Source organism: Geospiza fortis, unplaced genomic scaffold (assembly GCF_000277835.1).
Source record: "Geospiza fortis unplaced genomic scaffold, GeoFor_1.0 scaffold138, whole genome shotgun sequence".
In the NCBI taxonomy this organism is placed as follows: domain Eukaryota; kingdom Metazoa; phylum Chordata; class Aves; order Passeriformes; family Thraupidae; genus Geospiza; species Geospiza fortis.
The window spans coordinates 11305708-11325008 of record NW_005054307.1 but is presented as its reverse complement, the minus strand read 5'-3'; the positions used below and the strand labels follow the sequence as shown (position 1 = coordinate 11325008).

Below are 19301 nucleotides of genomic sequence, written 5' to 3'. Positions count from 1 at the left end.
TTTAGACATGAAATCAAGCCACTCCATCAATTCCTCCGCTTGAGCCAGTTACTGCTGTTGCATATCTATGCTAGTTCAACCCAGTGTACTTAGAGCTAGTAGGGATTAAACAAACCTAGATTTTATTTTATATCAAAATGGTGTCAAATTTAAGGCTCCAAAGATTAAATGAATAAAAATGTATCCCAGGTGCACTCACTTACAGTTCTTAAGTCTTTTCTTACAAACTAATGAATTACAGGGGTCAGCAACATTTTTGGGGTTAATTTTTTTTCACCAGGAATTAACCAACCAACAAAAATTGCATGTAACACTCAAGGATTTGGAATGGCTCTTTCAAACATGTGAGGCAGTCTTGAGAAGACTCTGCCTTAAAAAAATACATTAAACCCTGGGCACTGCTTATTTAACGTTTTCCACTGATGCATAGTGAGTCCAAACAATATTATCAGAAAGCAGCTTTATCAGGAATGAGATAGCTTCCTGGCAAACGTGTTTGTGAACTTCCTTTGAGGCATATATCACTGCATGTCAGCAGTAGAAGCTACTATTGTTGCTGCCTCGTTGAGTTAGAGTTCTGGAAACTGTCATTTCAGTGCAGCACCCGCTTTACTGACTGCATTTTTAAGACCTTAATTTAGTGGCATGGTGATAATTCCCTGTTGCCATTAAAACATTGGAGCAGATTTGATTTGCTGCGCTGTTTATGCCATCTGTCAACACGCAATTTCATAACAACTTCATTTTCAAGTGATGCCCAAATTCAGCTCCTAGGAAAGCAATAATAAAGATGTTCTAGGAAATGAAAATAGGGACATTTATGAAATGCAAGGAATTTCAGGATTTGTGTGGAACTCTGGAGTACTGGTTCATGCAGGAAATGGAAAATTAATGTCTCTACACATATAGCTACTAATGCAGCTCAACCAATGGCACAACTAATGCAGCTCAGTCTGAGTAAGAAGAAAGCTGTCAGAATCCATCCAGAGAACTGTATGTAGCCAGAAAGGAGCTGAAGATGCCATCCTATTTACCAAATGCCCTTTACCTTTATTTGGCAGAGAATACTTGAATGACAAGAAGTGTCCACTCAGTGCAGGACATGAAATGCTTTGCTCCTTTTCTTAAAGAGAGTTCAATGAGGATTAATGAAGATGATGGTGATGATGATGATGATGATGATGATGATGATGATAACAATAATAATAAATGAGATAACCTGAATACAGAAAATTCATCAAGGTTTAACGTGTAAAATCTAGAAACATAATGGAAAATTATTAGGAAGAAAAGGGGGCAAAGTCTGGATGGAAAAACCTTTTCATTAGGTTGAGCTGGAGTATGACAATCAAAAGCAATGAAAAGCACAGCTCATATAATTTAAACCAATAATTTCCTAGTATTTTTGGCTCTGTAAGAGCATGTAAAGAGCAGATTTTTGGAAATGAAAGGCATTCCAGAAATCTGAAATTATTTTGTAAATACCATATAATGATTTAGTGCATTTAAAAGGTTTATTAACTCAGCTAAATAAAAGGTTAATCTGGAAAATTAAATAGAAAATTGAAGAGGCAGAACTCTTCTGAATTCAACCATTAAGGAAGGACCATCATATTATGAAAGGATTAAGACAGTTGCTAGGATGTTTGAATTACTAAAAGAAGAATTAGAACATTTTAAAGAGGAATTTCCTTCCAAGGTGAGATAGAAAGTAAAAAATAAATATAAATATAATATTAAAAAAATACTGGAACTTTGTGTCTGTTCAACTGAAAAATAACTCTAATCATAGAGTGATTTTTGGAGGAAAAAATGTTTATCTTTGTGCTTGGTCTGGTTTTGCCTCCCTTTACCACAGAGCAGGCTCCAATTTGGTTCCTTCACCTTTCAAATATTACTTTCTTGCCTCACTGTGCTGTCTGGGGAAAAACTGAATTTTTCTTCCTTTGTTATTTTCCACTTTCAAATGCAGAACTTAATCACAGCTCAAAATGCTTATGTGAAGTGTGACTGTGAGTGACTATGGTATGCATTTTTAAGGAATTTGAGTAGCATTGGTGCTTATCACTTAGCTCAGTACTCCTAATCATATATCTGAATTCTAGCATAAATATGTTCTCTGTACTTATATTTTACTTAAATATTGCTTAATTAAACTGCACTTCAGAGTAGGAGGACAATTTGATTAGTTGGAAGAGGGTTTGCTCCCATCTTGCTCTTGTAGAATAAGAATATCTGACTAGCTGAATACAAGGATTTCAAACTAAAATCAGCCTGTACTATTCTAAAGTTTATGAAAAATTTGAATGTTACAAAGGCATAATTAATAGTTGATGTAACACTGAATTCCACCACTGTTTAAATATTGTTCTCTGCTCAAAATTTAAAACATTCAGGCAATGATAAAGATGATCAGAGTGGAACAAAGTTCAGCAGTCAATCTTCAGCCTGACAATGATTCCACAACTTTATGGGATGGAAAGCTAGGAAAAATATAGCTACCTGTTGTGTAAAATACTCCTGAAATATCAAATAAACATAGAAGGAAAAGATGTAAAAATCCAAGCTGTTATTCTACAGAAAATGACTGAACATGCATAAGCCTCAATTTTTGTAACTCTGACACAACATTTGAATAGGCAGCAGAAAATAAAGACTCCCACAGGGAATTCTTTCTGCTGAAAGAGGCTAAGAATGAAAGTAGGATAAAAGAAGTAAGTTTTATTTTCAATTGCACTAGAAAGAAAAAGATCAAATTGTGGTTAAAGTGAGACTTGGCAGAGTTCTGATTAAAGAAGAATAGGAGGATATTTTCTATAAAATTAATGTCAGTTACAACAATAAAGGAAACATGCTGAAAAGCAGATAAAGAATAAAAATTATGCTTCTGCTAAAGGCTCTGCTTTGAACAGTTAGAAGGAAAAAGATAGTGTAAGAGGAGGACCCTAGAGTCAAATTTATGAGATTATGGTACTGGCATTTGCAACAGAATCAGCAGAAATTTACATCAAATGTGTTCTCTGGGAAGGAGCCACACTGAGATTAGTCCCTCATACTAGATTACAGTTGCACGGCTTTGACTTTGTGCATTTGTACCTGCACAAAGTGGGTATGAAGAAAGAGCTAATAGCAACAGAAGTTAGCAGAGAATTCTGATCCGTTGGCATTGCTGCATGTTTGGCACACAAGTAATTTCTCAGGGTTTAATGCAAACAGCTCTGAAGTACTACTGGATGTACTTTACATTCTGTTTAGTGATCCTAAAAAACACAATTTAGCTCTTCTTTCTAACATGACTGTCTGAACTTTTTTCTATCTTTGCATATGCAGCTGACACTATCTCAGAATTACAGTTATTATTACAGTTAAAATTACAGTTTATTTATATATAAATATATAAATATTATATATTTACAGTTATATAATATTAATGGATATTTTTGCATATCCATTGATTTAGTCTCATTTTAAAAATAAAAATATGAAAGTTGTCTTTGGAGAAAATGTTTCTTTTTTCCACTTTAGAGATAAGGAAACAGAACATAGGAGACATGGAATGATCAGCTGCGATAACACATAATTTGTAACAGAACCTAGAATTAAGCCCAGATTTTCTGAAAACCAGATGAGCATGCACTATTTCACAGCTTCTGTGTTTCCCATAGTACTCACAGACATATGAATAGTAGAACTGGGAATTAAATTGAAAAACATCAAGTCTCAGGTGATGTGTATCAAGGCACAGATCTCATTCACACATTGCCCATGCTCTTTTTTATTCAGGTACTTTACTGGGATGTTCTTCCTTTTAAAAAGCTCACACTGAAACATTAACAACTAGTAGAGTCCTTGTGACAGGATAAAAATGACCTGGTGCCTGGAGACTGTAAGAAAAAGGGCTGTTCACATGTCTGTTATCACACATGAACCTCAGTAATCATACAGTGTGCACCATGGCTGGTTCAGTACTAGTGGGCAGCAGCATCTGAGCTGCTAGAAGAAGAATTGCAGCAATAGTTTGGTTAGTGCTGGGTTACTGTCCCTGCTGAGTCTCATTCACAGCTCTAAAAAGAGTAAGAACTGAAAGGAAGCAGGAGCTATGACAGGCAAAGGAGGCACAGAGTGCTAAACTCACTCTGAATAATCCAATGCTTATATGCTAATAAAAGTGTGTCAATTAGGGCTAAGAAAAACACCCTCTGTTAAAACTCAGTGAACTCTTCAGAGAGAGGGCAAAACAAGGAAGGACATGAATCATCCTATAACTGGTTATGTTCAAAGCAACTTAAAATTCAGAAAGCTATTTGTTTCCCAAAATAGTATCTTAATTGTGTCTCATTTTTTATTCTAAAAGTGAGTCCAGTTCTGAAGTCAACATTGAGCAGGACCAGTCACCAAAAGAGTTTACAAAAGAATTACAGAACAGCAGGAGTTCCTCAGTTTCTTAATTAATGGTACATATTGATACTTGTTGTGATATTCAGTGATTTCATTAATGCATTATGATAATGCAGATATTGGAAGAGTTAATAGATCTGAATAGAGGGGGAACTAAAAATGACATTTAACGAAGTGTATTCATAACATTTCATTTATTTCCCTAAGCTGAGAATATCTTCTACAAGAACATGTTAGAGAATTCCTGAGTTTCCATGACTGGAAAGATTGAGAAATATATATGCTATAAAAAAATCTGAAGACTATGTTGGGAAATGGAGCAGTTTCCTTGAGGTCATCCTAATCTCACATGATCCAAAATTTATGAAGAGACATATGAATTTCAGATTTCTTTAAATAAAAACTTTTGACAAGTGTTTCGTGTTTAGAACATGTAAAATTTAAAATATGCTAAAAAAAAGAGACTTTTCATTCATGGTACTTCATTATAGAATGATATCTAGGAGGCTGTGAGGCAAATATGATCTCAGTGATGCTCAGTTTATATTGAGGAGTACAACCATAAGAGGTTAGCACTTCTGGAAAGCAATTAATGCAATTGTGATCATTCTGTCCACACTAGTACAATAAACATGCCCAGAAATGTTCTTTGGCACTGAAGACTGCTGGCACACAATGGCCTATGCCTGAAGGAACAAACTCTCTCAACCTTGAAAAGGAGGAGGCTGCACATAAATAGCCAGCTGGGAATAACATTTGGAGCAGTCCAATTCCTGCACCATGCCTGGGAACTGTTCTGGACAGTGCTCCTGGGCATGGACTGAAATCACACCAGGAAACATCACAACTGTTTTAGGGACACATACAATTGTTTTACAATGCCCAGGAAGCTTCCCAGGCTGTGTTTAATTTGCAATACTATGTGAAAAGATACTTCGTATGAGAAGATGAACTATGCTTGTAAAAGTGACTGGGGCTACCATTCTGCATTACATTTCAATGAAACACGATAAAAAGAAAATTTGATTAAGTGCAAAAAACTTTCCTTTAAAAAATCTTGGCTGATTCCATTAAAAACCACTTGACTTATTTTATTTATATATTCCTTGTTTTATTTATTTCCCTTATAATAAGAACAAAGGAAATTAGGAGTGATCATAAAGAATTGTTGGAAGATAGATTTCTCCATGGTAATGCAATGGGTTGGATGCTTATATGAAAGGAAATAATCTAATGTTTCCAAAAAATGAGATTAACATTCATCCTAAAAATAATCCTAGAGTCAGGTGTGTTAACTGGGCTGCCTGTTTCTGCAGATGTGTCCTGAGTTTTGACACTTTGCTTTGGTCTCTGTTTCTGTTGTTTCACTTTTTTTTTTTTTTTTTTTTTAATACTTGAAATAAGGAAATAAGGAGACAAGTTGAGAAAATTTTATCTAGGCTAACAATTTAGGCTACAATGGGTAGGTGGTATATGGCTTCTGAAACATAGACTCATGAACATTCAAATATTTGATAAAAGTTACCCAGCAAGTAATTTCTTGGAACATACCATTCTCTGGTAATCAAGGAAGGAGTTTGGAACTACGAATTAAGTTTATCTCAGACATGAAAGGAAAGAAATCTAGTACCTTGTTCCTCACTAAATTATTCTATTGAGAGGGTCCATGAGACAGAATGAACTTACTACACAATCATTATTTTTACTAATTCGTTCATAGATCTTTTCTATTAAAAAAATTATCCTAAACTCATAAAACTGGGGTTGGCCAAATTTGTGCATTTTCTAATACACCATTTTTGGAACAGAAAAAAATGTCCAATTTGTTCATCTGCTGTAGGCAGTACAGTTGATTTACTTCAGGCCATTGAAAGAGAAGATAAGATACAGTGCAAAATAGCAGCAGCATTGTTCCATGTATAGCAGTGCATAAAAGCATTGCAAAATGAGCAATGCTGGATAATGGAACTATCCTGTTATAGTACTATCCTATCCTTTTTTGATTACAAATTCATTTAGAAATCTAACTAGAAAATCTAGTTAGTTTCATCAGGGGAAGCTTACTTATATATTTGCCTCAGAAACTGCTGTTGTGGGGCCTAAGAGCTCTTGAGAAACTAAGAACCAAATTAGGTTTGGTTTTTGTTCCCTTTAACTTTCATATTAGAACTCTGAAGTTCTAATATGTCCAAAGTCAAAACATATATCCTGCCATACATGGTTAGAGAAGCGACCCTGAGCTATTTTAGAATACACTGTTTCCATTAGTGGAAGACGGTCAGCTCACTTATTACTCTTTCAGTAGCACAGGAATAGCAGTTAGCACAAAATAGTACAAAGAACTATACATAATAGTCAACAGAGAGAGAACTGGATAAAAATATCAGTAGTTTAGCAAATAAAGATAACACTTGCAAATTAATGTTAGTTAGGGCAAGGAAAATGTAGCAAATTTTAGAGGTGTGAAAAAGATATATTTTGGGACTTTACCCACAAAAATAAATGGAAAAAACAGCCGGAGTGTCAAGAAGATAACCTAAGCAGAGTAGAAACTATGCTGCAGACATGATGTTAAATTATCTCATTGCTTTTTGGTACAAGACATTATAGTGAGACAACCAATGAGAAGTCTGTGACCCTGACTGCATTCCTCTGTCTTTGAACATGGGTTCATACAGCAATGTTCCTATCTGAGGATGTCAAAACCTTCTTGAAGCACTTTCTCTGAATGCAGGCAAAGCAGGTACATTTTGGCCTTATGTGGTAACCTTCCTCTCAGCATTTTTAAGCAGTCTTGTGTCGAAGTAACAAACCTATTTTTTTTCTAATTTTTCTCATTTGTGTTCTGTATTCATCTATTCATAATCTACCTGTATTTCACATTTCACATGTCATGTATTAAGAAAATTATCATACTAACCACTTTGCATTACAATTTGTTTAATGTAGTGTTGCTATGTATTTTAATTTGTTATCAGAAAAGTCTGTTTTATTTGAAATTTGAATTTGAATGTCCCTTGCATTCTTTGTATCATATAATTAAATCTCAATAATTATGGTAGATGACCATTTGAGGCATTTATTTGGGAATCAGAAAGTCTATAATGTCTTGTGTAGGAACCCACAAGAGAGAGAGACAGCCTATCACACACAGAATAATGACTACAAGCCTGAGTCAAGTTTCTTAAAATGTCTAGTATATGTATAAATAACATCATAAAGCATCTGTGGAACGCTTTCAAGGGTGTCACCTTTCTGCAATCAAATAGGAATTTTTCTGAATTCAAACGTAGCTATGTACAGATGAAAAGGAAACCAAACTGAAAAGAATTTTGGGCTGCAATGGGATTGAATGTGGCATAGGTCTGTCAGAAAAAAACCAAAGTTTAATCCCAGAGTAAATGCCTCTCTAATACAGTGTGGCAATACCCACTGGAATGGCTATCACCCTCAGGATAAACAAACAATGAGGAATTAAGTCTGTACTAAGCTCTCTTGTGATTTGAAAGACTTATGACTGGCACAGAAATTGCAATTCTAGATATAAATGGTTCATTAAAGACTGAGGTGGGCTTTGTCTTATTGTTCTAATGCAATAAATGAAGAATAAAATATTACTAGTATTTAAAAGAATTGCAACAGAAGTTTCTAAAGAAAAGAATTATACTGCAACCTATTTTTCTTGTTATTATATTACACCTATTTGTCATTTTGGTGTCTTAGGTGCATCTGTGAATTTAAACATGGAAATGAAATATAGATGTTGCCATCTTCTTTCCAAATTAATCAGCAAAATTAAGTATTACCTAAACTATATATAACAGGTGTATGTCTTCTATTTCTCCCCTCAATGAGATTTAAGTGCTTAACTGTCATCTGTATCTTTGATAACTACTTCCTGCATTTATAAAAACCATGTTAGGAGTGTCATATATTTGGTAATAAACAGTACATGAGAGAGGCTTTACGGGAAGGTCTTAGAACAGTCCAGGCAGTGGTTCTTTCCATATTAACTGTGATGCCTTGTCCAAGCTCTGTTGCAAAATTGGATATCACAGAAACCTGCACAGTGGATAATGAACAGAGTCTCTAAACTCCAGAAGACACAGCAACAACTCTGGCAAAGGATGTTATTGTGAATGTCCAGTTAGTGAAAACAATCTCAAATTTTGAAAAGCAAATGATATTGTAAGAAACACATATATAGCATATTAATAGTGTGAGTGAGGTGTCAACTTGATCACTGTGTTTCTATCTAGACTAAGAATCTTCAAAATGCTTCCCCATCTTCAGGTGCAGGATTTAATAGAAAATATTTTAACAGAAATACTAGGATTTCACACTAATGAGAATTGTAGCAATCTTCTGCTCCTTTTCTAGAAATAATTTAAAGTTCTATGACCCAGCCTTGAACTTCTTAAAAATCTGCATCAATTATGAGCATAACTGTTATCCTCATGCTGTTCTGAGTTTTTCAGGAACACAAAGCAAGGTATGCATATGTGTGACTAATGCTGCAGCTGCAAGAAGACTGGCTGTTTCCTATGTGAAAGCAAAACTCAAATTCACTTGGTTAGATATCAAATCTATTAATGTTAGGATCAGGATAATGTTATGGAGCTGCTGAGAACATCAGTGAGTAGCCGCAAAAGAATGTGGGGAGAAAAGAAGCTTGGGGAATGAATGGTCTGGTCTTGCACTGACTTGTACAAAGCCCCTGAAAGCTGGTGCATGTTCACTGGGTTTCTGCCCAGAGACTGAGCTTTTTAGGTTTATTAGGATTAATCATAGGAGTTATTCCAGAAAATTTGTGCTGGAGGGAATTACAGAAATTCCGCAATAATTTGGCTGACTCCAGCTACTATCAAAATTCCACCAATTTACAAAAAAAGTAGAAAGGCTAGTAATCTGCTATTTATCCATGTGAGATTCTCAGTGAATTGCAAATTTCTCTGACTGCAGGCTAACATTCAACAAAAACATTTTGTGAGCTCAGGATCATCTATGTTCCTTAACAGTACTTTCCAATGTACTGTTATGTACATTTTACTGATATGTACCATTATTACAATTTTTTAAGTGTACCATTACTATTTACCATTATTTTTAAGCGTACCTACAGGGTCACTGAGGTTAATGCTCTCTTCTAACAGAACTGTCATCCCACTTAGAATATCTATTATATAACTATAATCTTGTGAGACTTTTCTCATCAAACAATATCATCACTGAGCTCATTCTGGTTTGAGAAAATGCTTTGTTCATTAAACACTTTTGTGCCTCTGTCTTTTCTTGCTTTAGTCCCATCAGGCTTACCATGCATACAAAATTCTTAATTATTGAATGCTAATTTCCTAACAGTTTCTTGCAGTGCATGAGGGCAAATTAGCTTGTCAAATTAAGAGCAAGGACCTTGGAAAATATTTGAAGAAGTTGGGTGTGGAGCAATTTTCTGCTCAATAAAATACAGATCTACTTATTGTATTGCTCGTATCAGTAATGCATTAGGGCTGACAAATTTACACATTCATTCTTGATACATTTGTTGAACTTGATTAGAAAGATCAATTGCTGTCTCAATACAGCTTTTGAAATAAAAGAAAAATATATTGCATTTTAGAGCAAACTCTGACAAAGGGCCATAGTTTCTGATTCTCAGGTCTGCTTTATGTTGCTTCTTAATTGGAAAAGAAACTGTATGCAAGTTAGAAAAACATCACTTCCATTACTTCTCCTTTATCTTAGGGTAAATGTGACCTAATTCAACAATCTGATAGTTAAGACCTGTGTGTTAGGACTCAGCTATATTTTCACAGAAAACCCCTCCAGCTGTATTGGCATACAAACATCCAGAATCTGGGCACATTTCTTTTGATTTGTCTGAAGTAGGGGTATGATCAGCAAACTCATGAAGTGAGACACACTGGTAGAATGAAATATATTTGACAGAATGCACTATGTATTAAACCTCTAGCCCTTCAAAAGCACCTAAAATGAGATTTTCTTTGTAATTTGTATATGAAACTATTACATTGATTGGATTATATATGCTCCCTCTGGTGGTTTACTTAATCCACAGAAATGCCTTTTTTTTGTGTGTGTGTGTTTGTATTTCAATGGCTAAGGTACTGCAACCAGTTTAATAATAGCACACTAGTGTCAATTAAATAGTGTTTGGATAAAAAAAGCCTGAGTATAAACCAGCCAGTCTTCCTCCCATCTTTTAATTTGCAACTGAACTATGAAATATTCCTAAAGCAATCAAAAAAACCAAAACCAAAACCAAATCCACAACCCTTAAAACTTCAAGCAGTTAAAATGAGGAAGTATTTAAAAGTGAGCATTTTGAACCAACCTTGAGGCTTTATGATGGAGTGCTAACGTCAGTGGAGAAGGGAAGCTCAGTGGACGTCGCCTATCTGGAATTCTGTAAGGTGTCTGGCACAGTTCCTCACAACACCCCTCTCTAAACTGAAGAGATACAGATTTGGTGGTTGGATGGTGTAGTGGATGAGGAACTGGTGAGATGTTTGCATCTATAAAGTAGTGGCCAAAGGATCCATGTCCCAACAGAGATTGGTGACAAGAGATTCCTCAGGGGTCTGTACTGGGACCAGCACTGCTTAATGTCTTCATCCATGGCACAGACAATGGGATCAAGGGCACCCTCAGCAGGTTTGCAGGTGACACAAAGCTGAGGGATGTGATTTGCCTTTCCCTGCTCTTCAGTGGAATCTACAATCCTTGTTGTGGTGTAAAAGCTGAGGAAAATGTAAATATCAAACAATAAGCTATGTGTTTCTTATTTGGATTTAATTATTTGCTTTCATAAATCCAGAGGCTTCTCTAGTCAGACAGCATAGTAATTATGTTTATGATTTTATAAATTCTGTAGGGAAGGTGCTATGCTCAACTGATAAATATTTTAGGTTACATAAAACTGTTACTTATAAATACTACAATGTTTGAGTCAACACTTTTTAAAATGAGAACAGGTCTTGCCAATTGGGATATACAGGCCAACAAACAAAAAAACATTATCCTTTTCCTCTACCTGATACTAAAAATTTCCAGACATGAACTCACATTTGAAAATTAACTAAACATATTTCCAATTTCCTTCTAAAGGAAGAAGAACAAACAAGACATTTCAAACTTATCCAGAAGTTCAGAACACAAGTAAAAAGAATTCTTTTTTCTCAGTTACTATAAGGGCACATGGAAAACTGTCACTTCATATTTCAACTGTTACATGTTTTCTTAAAAAATGCAGGTGCTTAAAGAGGCTTCCTTCCCTGCTTTCCAGCTAATCAGCATGGAATGCAAAACAACTTGTTTCTTTATTACCTGCTTAGATGGGAATAGTGATTATCATAATAAAAGATGAGAAGTATCAAGCCTTAAATCAATTATTGCTACTATTCCCAGACACATTTCTGATTTTTCACTTTGCTCATAACACATTCTATAAACCCCAGCTATAACCTGTTCATTTACACAACTAGAGCTATTGTTGGCACACAGGACTCAGCACTGAAGTGAAATACACCACAAGTGGGATTATTTCAATATTTTTTACCTCAGAATTGCTTTAAGAGTGAAAGAAGCTTTGGGAGCTGTGCATGCACACAAGGGCAGTATGACTCCCTAAAGTCCATGGAGTGCCCTGCCTCATCACTGCACTCAGTCCTGGAATTTGTACAGGGCACTTTTCAAACAGGGGGTTTGCACTTTGTGGGTCAATACCATAAACTGGCATGATTTCAAAACACATTATTCAAACCATACTGTGGAAAACAGAGACTCTTAAGGATAAGAGTGCAAAATGTCAGATTTTTCAGACCAAGGGAAGTCCCCAGCAGGGCTGCCTGGAGAGCAGTGCCAGGAGCTAATCCTGAGTCTCCAGGCAGCCAGTGACTGAGGAGAGTGGAGCTGGTCTGAGCTGGAGACGTGCAGGGAAGTGCTCAGCCTTACACACCTCCACAACTAATGGGCCATTCTTCAGGGGTGACTTGTTTTCAGAGGACCAGTGTTCACTTCTCTCCTGTACCTGTGGGGGTTCTCTGATCACTGACAGACTGTCCTGTCAAGGCAGTGTCACCCTTACTGAGTAGAGAAGCTTTGTGGGGCTCCTATGGGGCATTTCACTGCTCAGCCCTGCTTAGACTCACCTGAAGATTTTTTTCTCATACAAAGTGTTGGAGCCTTAGAAATTTTTTGGTCCTAGATACTTAAGTACAGAATTTGGTAAAAAGTTGCTTTTAGTACTGCTCTCCTATTCGGTGTAGCTTCCCTTGAAAACCCAAGTGAGTCTGCCAGCAAAGCATCCTTGAGGATCCAGCTGTTAGCCTTTTGGGTACCCTTGGCATGAGGCAGACAGTTTTGAGGATTAAAAACTTGAATATATGTTCCAACAGTGAGAGCAGAGTAAAGCTATCATCTAAACTGTTTGCAGCCCCTGCCCTTAGTACTACAGCCCTGCAGTTCCCTTATCTTCTGTGTAGGGGAGATGGTACCACACCAAACTTGACTGATGTTGCAGGTACTGGGAGGTGCTTTTGTCCTGTACTGATGAAGTGAAGCATGAGACATTGATAGCCCGAGTCTCAGGATGCACAGATTGCAAGAATGTGCTCTGAAATATCAATTTCATTTCACTGCCCAAATGTGACACTTTCCTGAAGTTAATCAAAATAAAAACATCAATATCTAGGGAATCTTTATTTATTGGACAATCAACTTGAAATATTTTCAAGGGAACTCATTATTTCAGTATATGCAAGCAAGTTTTACAAACTGAAGCTATAAAATAACATCAAGGTGGTCTTAAAACTTTCAAAAACTTTTCTAGAAAATGACATCTCTAATGCGCAGGCTATACTAAGTGCCTAGAGTATATAAACATTTTCAGATGCATAAGAAAATGATATAAACAAATTTAACATTAATGAATTCTCCCAATTTTTACATGTCAGGAAGTTAGAGATAATGAAGGGCAAATGATCCACGTTTCAGCCACTGGAGACCTCCATGGGACGGCCGCTAAAGTGTTTCAGGCATTTTATAGACATGGATACTTGAGTTGGAGAAAGTTAGAATACCATCTTAGCTTACATATTTATAGTTAATCTCCTTTGAAGAGTTTTACTTGTGAAACAGTTATGAAATATACATTGTTCCAACAGAAATTAGCTCCTATGGGGATCCTCCATCTGCTGGAGTCAAAGGAAAATGATGTGCCTTTGCTTCAGTCATGGTAAAATTGTGTGACACACATCATATTGGATTTCAGACAGGATGGTTTGATGACCCCCTATGAAGGAGCTAATGGTGATTTAAGCTTGTAGAGAGTGCAGGAATAGAGGATTTGGCCCTCAGTCACATCCAAAATGAACCTGCCTCTCCAACCATTGCAGAGCTTGCACAGCAGCTGCGTTGAAGATACAGGTAGGAAACAACCCACTGCTGTAGGAATAATAAGCAATAAAGCAATTTGCATTCCAACAGAGATTGCCCAAATGGGGGAGTAAAGTTTTTCTGCAATGGTCACACTGGTCAGTTTTCCTTGCGTAGTTAAAAGGTTTTACATAAAGTGTTGCGGTTTTTCCCCCCAAAACTGTACTTTGCTGTGTGAATGATTCAATATATGGATTAAATCTAACGCAAGGAAAGAAATTAAATGCAAGATGGTGCTCCTGGTAGTAACATTTCTCTGGCTAAATGGGGTAATAAGTACCTAAGAAAAAAGGTTTTGTTCCCCAATGGATATATGTAGGTTTGTTACCCACATGGAAGTCTGTCTGCTTGGGAATATCTCACTTTAGAGCACCACAGTACTACTGTAGCACCACAGAAACATCTCTGTGTGTTCACAGGCATATCTGAGTCTCACTACCTATCAGTGCCCTCAGAAGCAAACAGGCATCCTCCCCCTGCACAAATCTGAGTGCTAGGTCTGTCGGGAGATTATTGGTACATTGAAAACCCACCACTGCCAGTTCAAAGCCTTCTTCAGGCCTTTGCAACAAAGGCTAATTGGCTTCCCCCCTCTGGGATCTGCCTACAGACCAGTGCGTCCAGTCAGATTTGCAACTGAGAAGCATTACTCAGGCATTGCTCCTAAGCATTCCTCCTACTTCAAAAAACCCTATGAGCACACATTTGAAAGTGGACTGTAAATATTAATTTCTTTGTCCTTTAGGCACTTCTGAAATGTCTAAGTTAATACTTCATGGAATTCTTTGCCCTTGGTTTTTCAGTCTGATTTTATTCTACTGCAGCAGAGCAATGTATATCATAACAGGAGATAAAAGTCTCCATTGATTTACAAGACTGGTGAGTGAAGAGCAGTGACATATAGAAAAAGCTGAAGGACTGTGAGGTAGGAATTAACAACTTTCCATCCTTTATGATTTTTAACCAGGCTATTAGATTTTCCTGTTGAGGAAATGCTTCTTTATCACATGCAAAAAGAATGTTTTAACAGAGCACATTTATTTTTGAGGGGAAAAAACCCACAATGTGGTACTGAAGCAAATGACTCTGAGCACTCTTCTTTGAACCAGACATTGCCTTTGAGAATGGAATAAGATTTTTTAATTTTTTATCTCTTGAAAATGATTAGTCATGCTGAGAAAGTGCAAGGTAAAGGAAGAGAGGCAATAGACTACAAGTCCAGAGAGAGGATGCAGAATTCGTAGAAAATTTTCAAAGCTGAGACAGAATGATTCCTCATCCCAATAATCCTGCAGTGTAACCAAATAAATATGCAGTTTTACATTTTGGAAAGCAAGTTGCCTCTTTTCACAGAATATTTAACCATTTATTATTTCAGATCTCTTTCTCCACAGAGACTAAATAGTTGAAATTGCTCATTTCAGAAACTGGAGATGAGTGGCCAAGAAAGATGAGGCCTGATGCAGACATTCACCAAAGCCATGTTTCTACAGGAAAGAGCAAACGAACAGATTAGGTGTAAAATCCTGTATAAGGTGTTCTGGGGACTGGACTACAGCCTCTGTGGTTGTCCTAGATGAACAGAGAAGAAACCAGTCTGATCTAACAGCTGGCCCTGCTTTGAGTGGGAGGTTAGTCTGGAATTTCCATTCTGAGCTATTTTATGAATCTATACACAATTCTCCATTTTCTAAAGCCTGAATGACTACTGCTCATTCTGACATATAAAAATTGTATGGTATGACTTTTTAATACTACTGAAATTCCCATGTAGAAGCATATTCTTAGTTTCCTTTTCAGTATCCATCCTTTTTCTAAGGAATCCTCTCCAGTTCCTGCTTTTGCTGGTGGTCAAACAATGCCCAAAGACAGCCTGCATGAAGTGACAGTCTCACTACTGTCAGCAATGGCCTAATTAATAGCAATAAAACTACTCAGTTTACCTGCTGCATCTTCTCAAAAGCACAACCATGCTACAGAGTGGAGACAGCTGTTTTAGGGAAACAGTGCAGTACTACCTCACAGCAGGCTCATCTTTGATCTCCACATGCAAAAAAGGCAAGTTTTTCTTCATTCAAACTTTAATTGAATAGAAATAGATGTGTTCAGACTGTGCATTTTTCAGCAGTAAATTACACCTTGCCAGTTGTGAGGGGACAGCCACAAATGCTCCAAAATGAGCAGAAGGAAACACAGTGTGGCTGCATGAGTGGTTCTGCTCCTGCAGAAGGATAAAACTTAGTTCTCCACAGTGAATTTGTGCCTCAGTGAGCAAAACATATTTCTCAGCAAGGTCAGAACTCGGGAAATTCAGGTGTTTGGAAACTAGAGGGAAACAAAAAGGATCTGAAGGTTTCTGCACCTGTTCTTTATAAGAGGTCTGGATTTTATAAGAGAGTTTATCCAAACAATAAGAACACTAGCCACAAAGCAACAGGCCCTGCTCAAACCAAAGCCAACAGAAACTGGATGCTACAGCATCTATTGATGGAAGGAGAATGAAGCAATGCTGAAAGAAAGGATTTGGTTAAAGCAACCAAGAGCTGTTCATGCTTTCTTGGAACAATTTTCTAGAAGTAGTACTACACTTCAATATATTTTCTATGTTTTATATTACTTGATTAGTCTTAGCTCTAATTCCACTAGAAACGTTTTTGCAAGGCAAATTGGGAACAGAGTTACTTTTTAGGTGACTTACTACAGGAGTTGCAGCTTAAGAAAACGTAATAAAAATGATGCCAGTTTTCTAATTCTGTGCTGTGTTCTTCAGCTATTTACCAGTTCTTCAACATGGTGTCAAAATATTGCACTATTTTAGAATGTTAATTACCTTTTCTTGTTTCAGTATACATCAGTTTCATCCAAAGTATTTCTAAACACCAGCAGTAGAGCTGAAGAGCACAGCAACAATGAATGTCCATTATGATACTGCATTTTATTTCAGAGAACTGGCATGAAATTCATCATTATGGTCAGTGAAGGTCAGTGAGTGAAAAACTTTTTGAGAAGCTGCAGTTGCAGTGCTTCCATTTTGCTGGCTGTGCTTCAGCTGCTCCACAGTCTAAATCACTCCTGCCAGGGACTTGGCTGTCCTGGTCCATGTGTCACTGAGAGCCTGAGGAGACCCAACGTACCCACCAAGTGTAACAACAGGTTAAAAAGGAAAGGACTCTGACTGTTTGGATGTGTTGGTCTCCCTGCTGCTAACAAGGAAGTTTTTACAGCTATATTAACACCTTACATCTCCATGGGGTTAAATTATTTTTGATGAAGCAAATGATGTAGGGAGAAAATATGATTTCATAATGACATCTCCTTCTTTTTCTGCTTCAAAAGGATTTTAAAGTATGACTGAAGAAACAAGAACAAGGGCTTAACTCCTGAGCCAACTGTTCTGACTATTCTTGCATAATTGTTGAAGTGAAATGTAACAATGATGAGTTGCTAGTGATCACACTTGAGATTTATGTTCGTGTGAATGCATATATATAAACCCAAATGTAACAACTTCAAATGCTGAATAACCTGTAGGCAATGGTTTTAGATAGCCTTTGAGCACAGCTCCATACCCACACACAAAGAAAGAAAGAAAATTATTTTCTCTACCTTTGGAGTTTACTGCACCAGCTGCAGTTGAAACCAATCTGGGCAGTGACACAGGGACCACAGCTGGTAAACTGGAGACAAGCTGGGATGTAGATAAACATGAATTATTTAATTAGTCTCATATATGTTTCACAGAAAAGCACAGAAGAAGAATATGTCTTCTGATAATACATATTTAGGAAGTCAACAAGTTCAACCATGTCTAAAATAAGACCCTGAACCCAGCCTGTTACAATGCTTTGCACAATTGCATACACAAAAGTACATTTCATCTGTGGTATTCCATTTGTATCCCGTTTGTAAATGTACTCCTACTTCCATGTGTTCATTCAGCTTTGTTCCTAAATTTTTATCTTTTTGCTCAATATTAAGTATTTCTTTAAATCTCTTCCTTCTCTGGCTGTTCTTTGGTGTTGTAAACATTCAGACATAAGCAGATAATGAGACTGACAGAAAAATGCGCAAGAACTAAACCTGAATTTAAAAAAAAAGGAGAAATAGATGTTTCTACTCTTCTTACAGTAGTACAGCTGGCATTTTAAACCCCAAAATTTCTAAACAATGTAGTTTTACCTTTGAAAAAAAGAGCCAGATGAACTGCAAAGTACTTGGAGCCATTTGTTTGGGGATATGCCTTTGCAATGTGATGCACAGTACACAGAAGAATTCCTGTTTGCATTGCAAGCATGAAAACTGTTCTTTCTTTTTCTCTTGAGGAAATGTATTTAAAGGCAATATAATCATACTTCTGAAAAAATGATTTGGCACAAATTTCATTCAAAACCCGCTGGGAGCTATGTACCTATAAACTAACTTGAGATACATGAGAAGGGACTGGATAATGCATCATCTATTTGGGAATCTAGGAGAGGATAAATGAATCTGTTTGTGATTCCAAGTCCACAGATAAAACAAAATGTTTGAAATCGCGTATGTGTTGCTGGGAGGGAGAGGGAGATAGATGCTTTCTAGATCTGGCTCCTGCTTATGTAATATTTTACTTACTTGGAAGTGGTATCATTTCAACAGCTGAGAGATTGGTAATCTTTGACATCTGTAGCTCCACCCTGTGGTATTCATAAATTGTTCTTCTGCGGACATCTAACAGGAAAGAAAAAAAATAAATCAAATTTTCTTATTTTACATCCACTATTTTGCAGATTGTGAAAAATAGTGGATGTAATGAATGCACACTGTTTCTTAGATGCACATATGGCAACTATTTTTCTCAAGAATATATTTTAAACTTTGAATATCACAAAATAACATGTAAAGATAGAGAATTTTTTCAGTGGAAAAACCCTCAGAGCTGACAGAAAAGGTACTTCTTCTGGAAAGGAATTATGAAAATGCTGAGTGTGCTCTCAAGCATCTTAGTCATTGATCTGGGGAGAAATTCTAGAGATTATACTGTCAGACATTTTAGGGTGTATTTCAAATGCTTGCTTTCCTAAGACATTTTTGTCAGCTTACAGATTTGAGAGAAACACTTTATATGATCACTTTATCAGTTCTTGCCAAAATGTGCAAACAAAACTTATTTAATTGCTTAATCAAATTGGGTACCTACAAGATGGCACATATCTAAGTGTACTAGAGTATATTTTCATATTGTAACATATTAGAGAAGACAATCTTCCTAAACAGCCATTGTGCATGATCTTTACACAGGCTGACTGCACCTGTTTCTCAAAGCAGAAATTCAATATAGTCAATGTACTGTTCTGAAGGGCTTTGAACTCACAAGCATCTATAAGACCCAAGCACAAGATAAATGTGAAAAAATCACACACTGCTTTGTCACAGACATTTCTTTTATGTAAAATCCTCTCTCAGGATTT

The 19301-nt window shown here is 36.5% G+C and overlaps 1 protein-coding gene across 1 annotated transcript in view; it reads right to left on the bottom strand.

Moving 5' to 3' along the window:
- PLXDC2 (plexin domain containing 2) overlaps nt 1-19301 on the bottom strand; it is a 255390-nt gene that overhangs the window by 35451 nt on the left and 200638 nt on the right. Inside the window, exons 8-9 of the mRNA XM_031066745.1 lie at nt 18466-18561; nt 17461-17542 (exon numbers count right to left, since the gene is read on the bottom strand). Coding sequence (XP_030922605.1) covers nt 17461-17542; nt 18466-18561 — 178 coding nt within the window. The remainder of the gene's footprint in view (nt 1-17460; nt 17543-18465; nt 18562-19301) is intronic.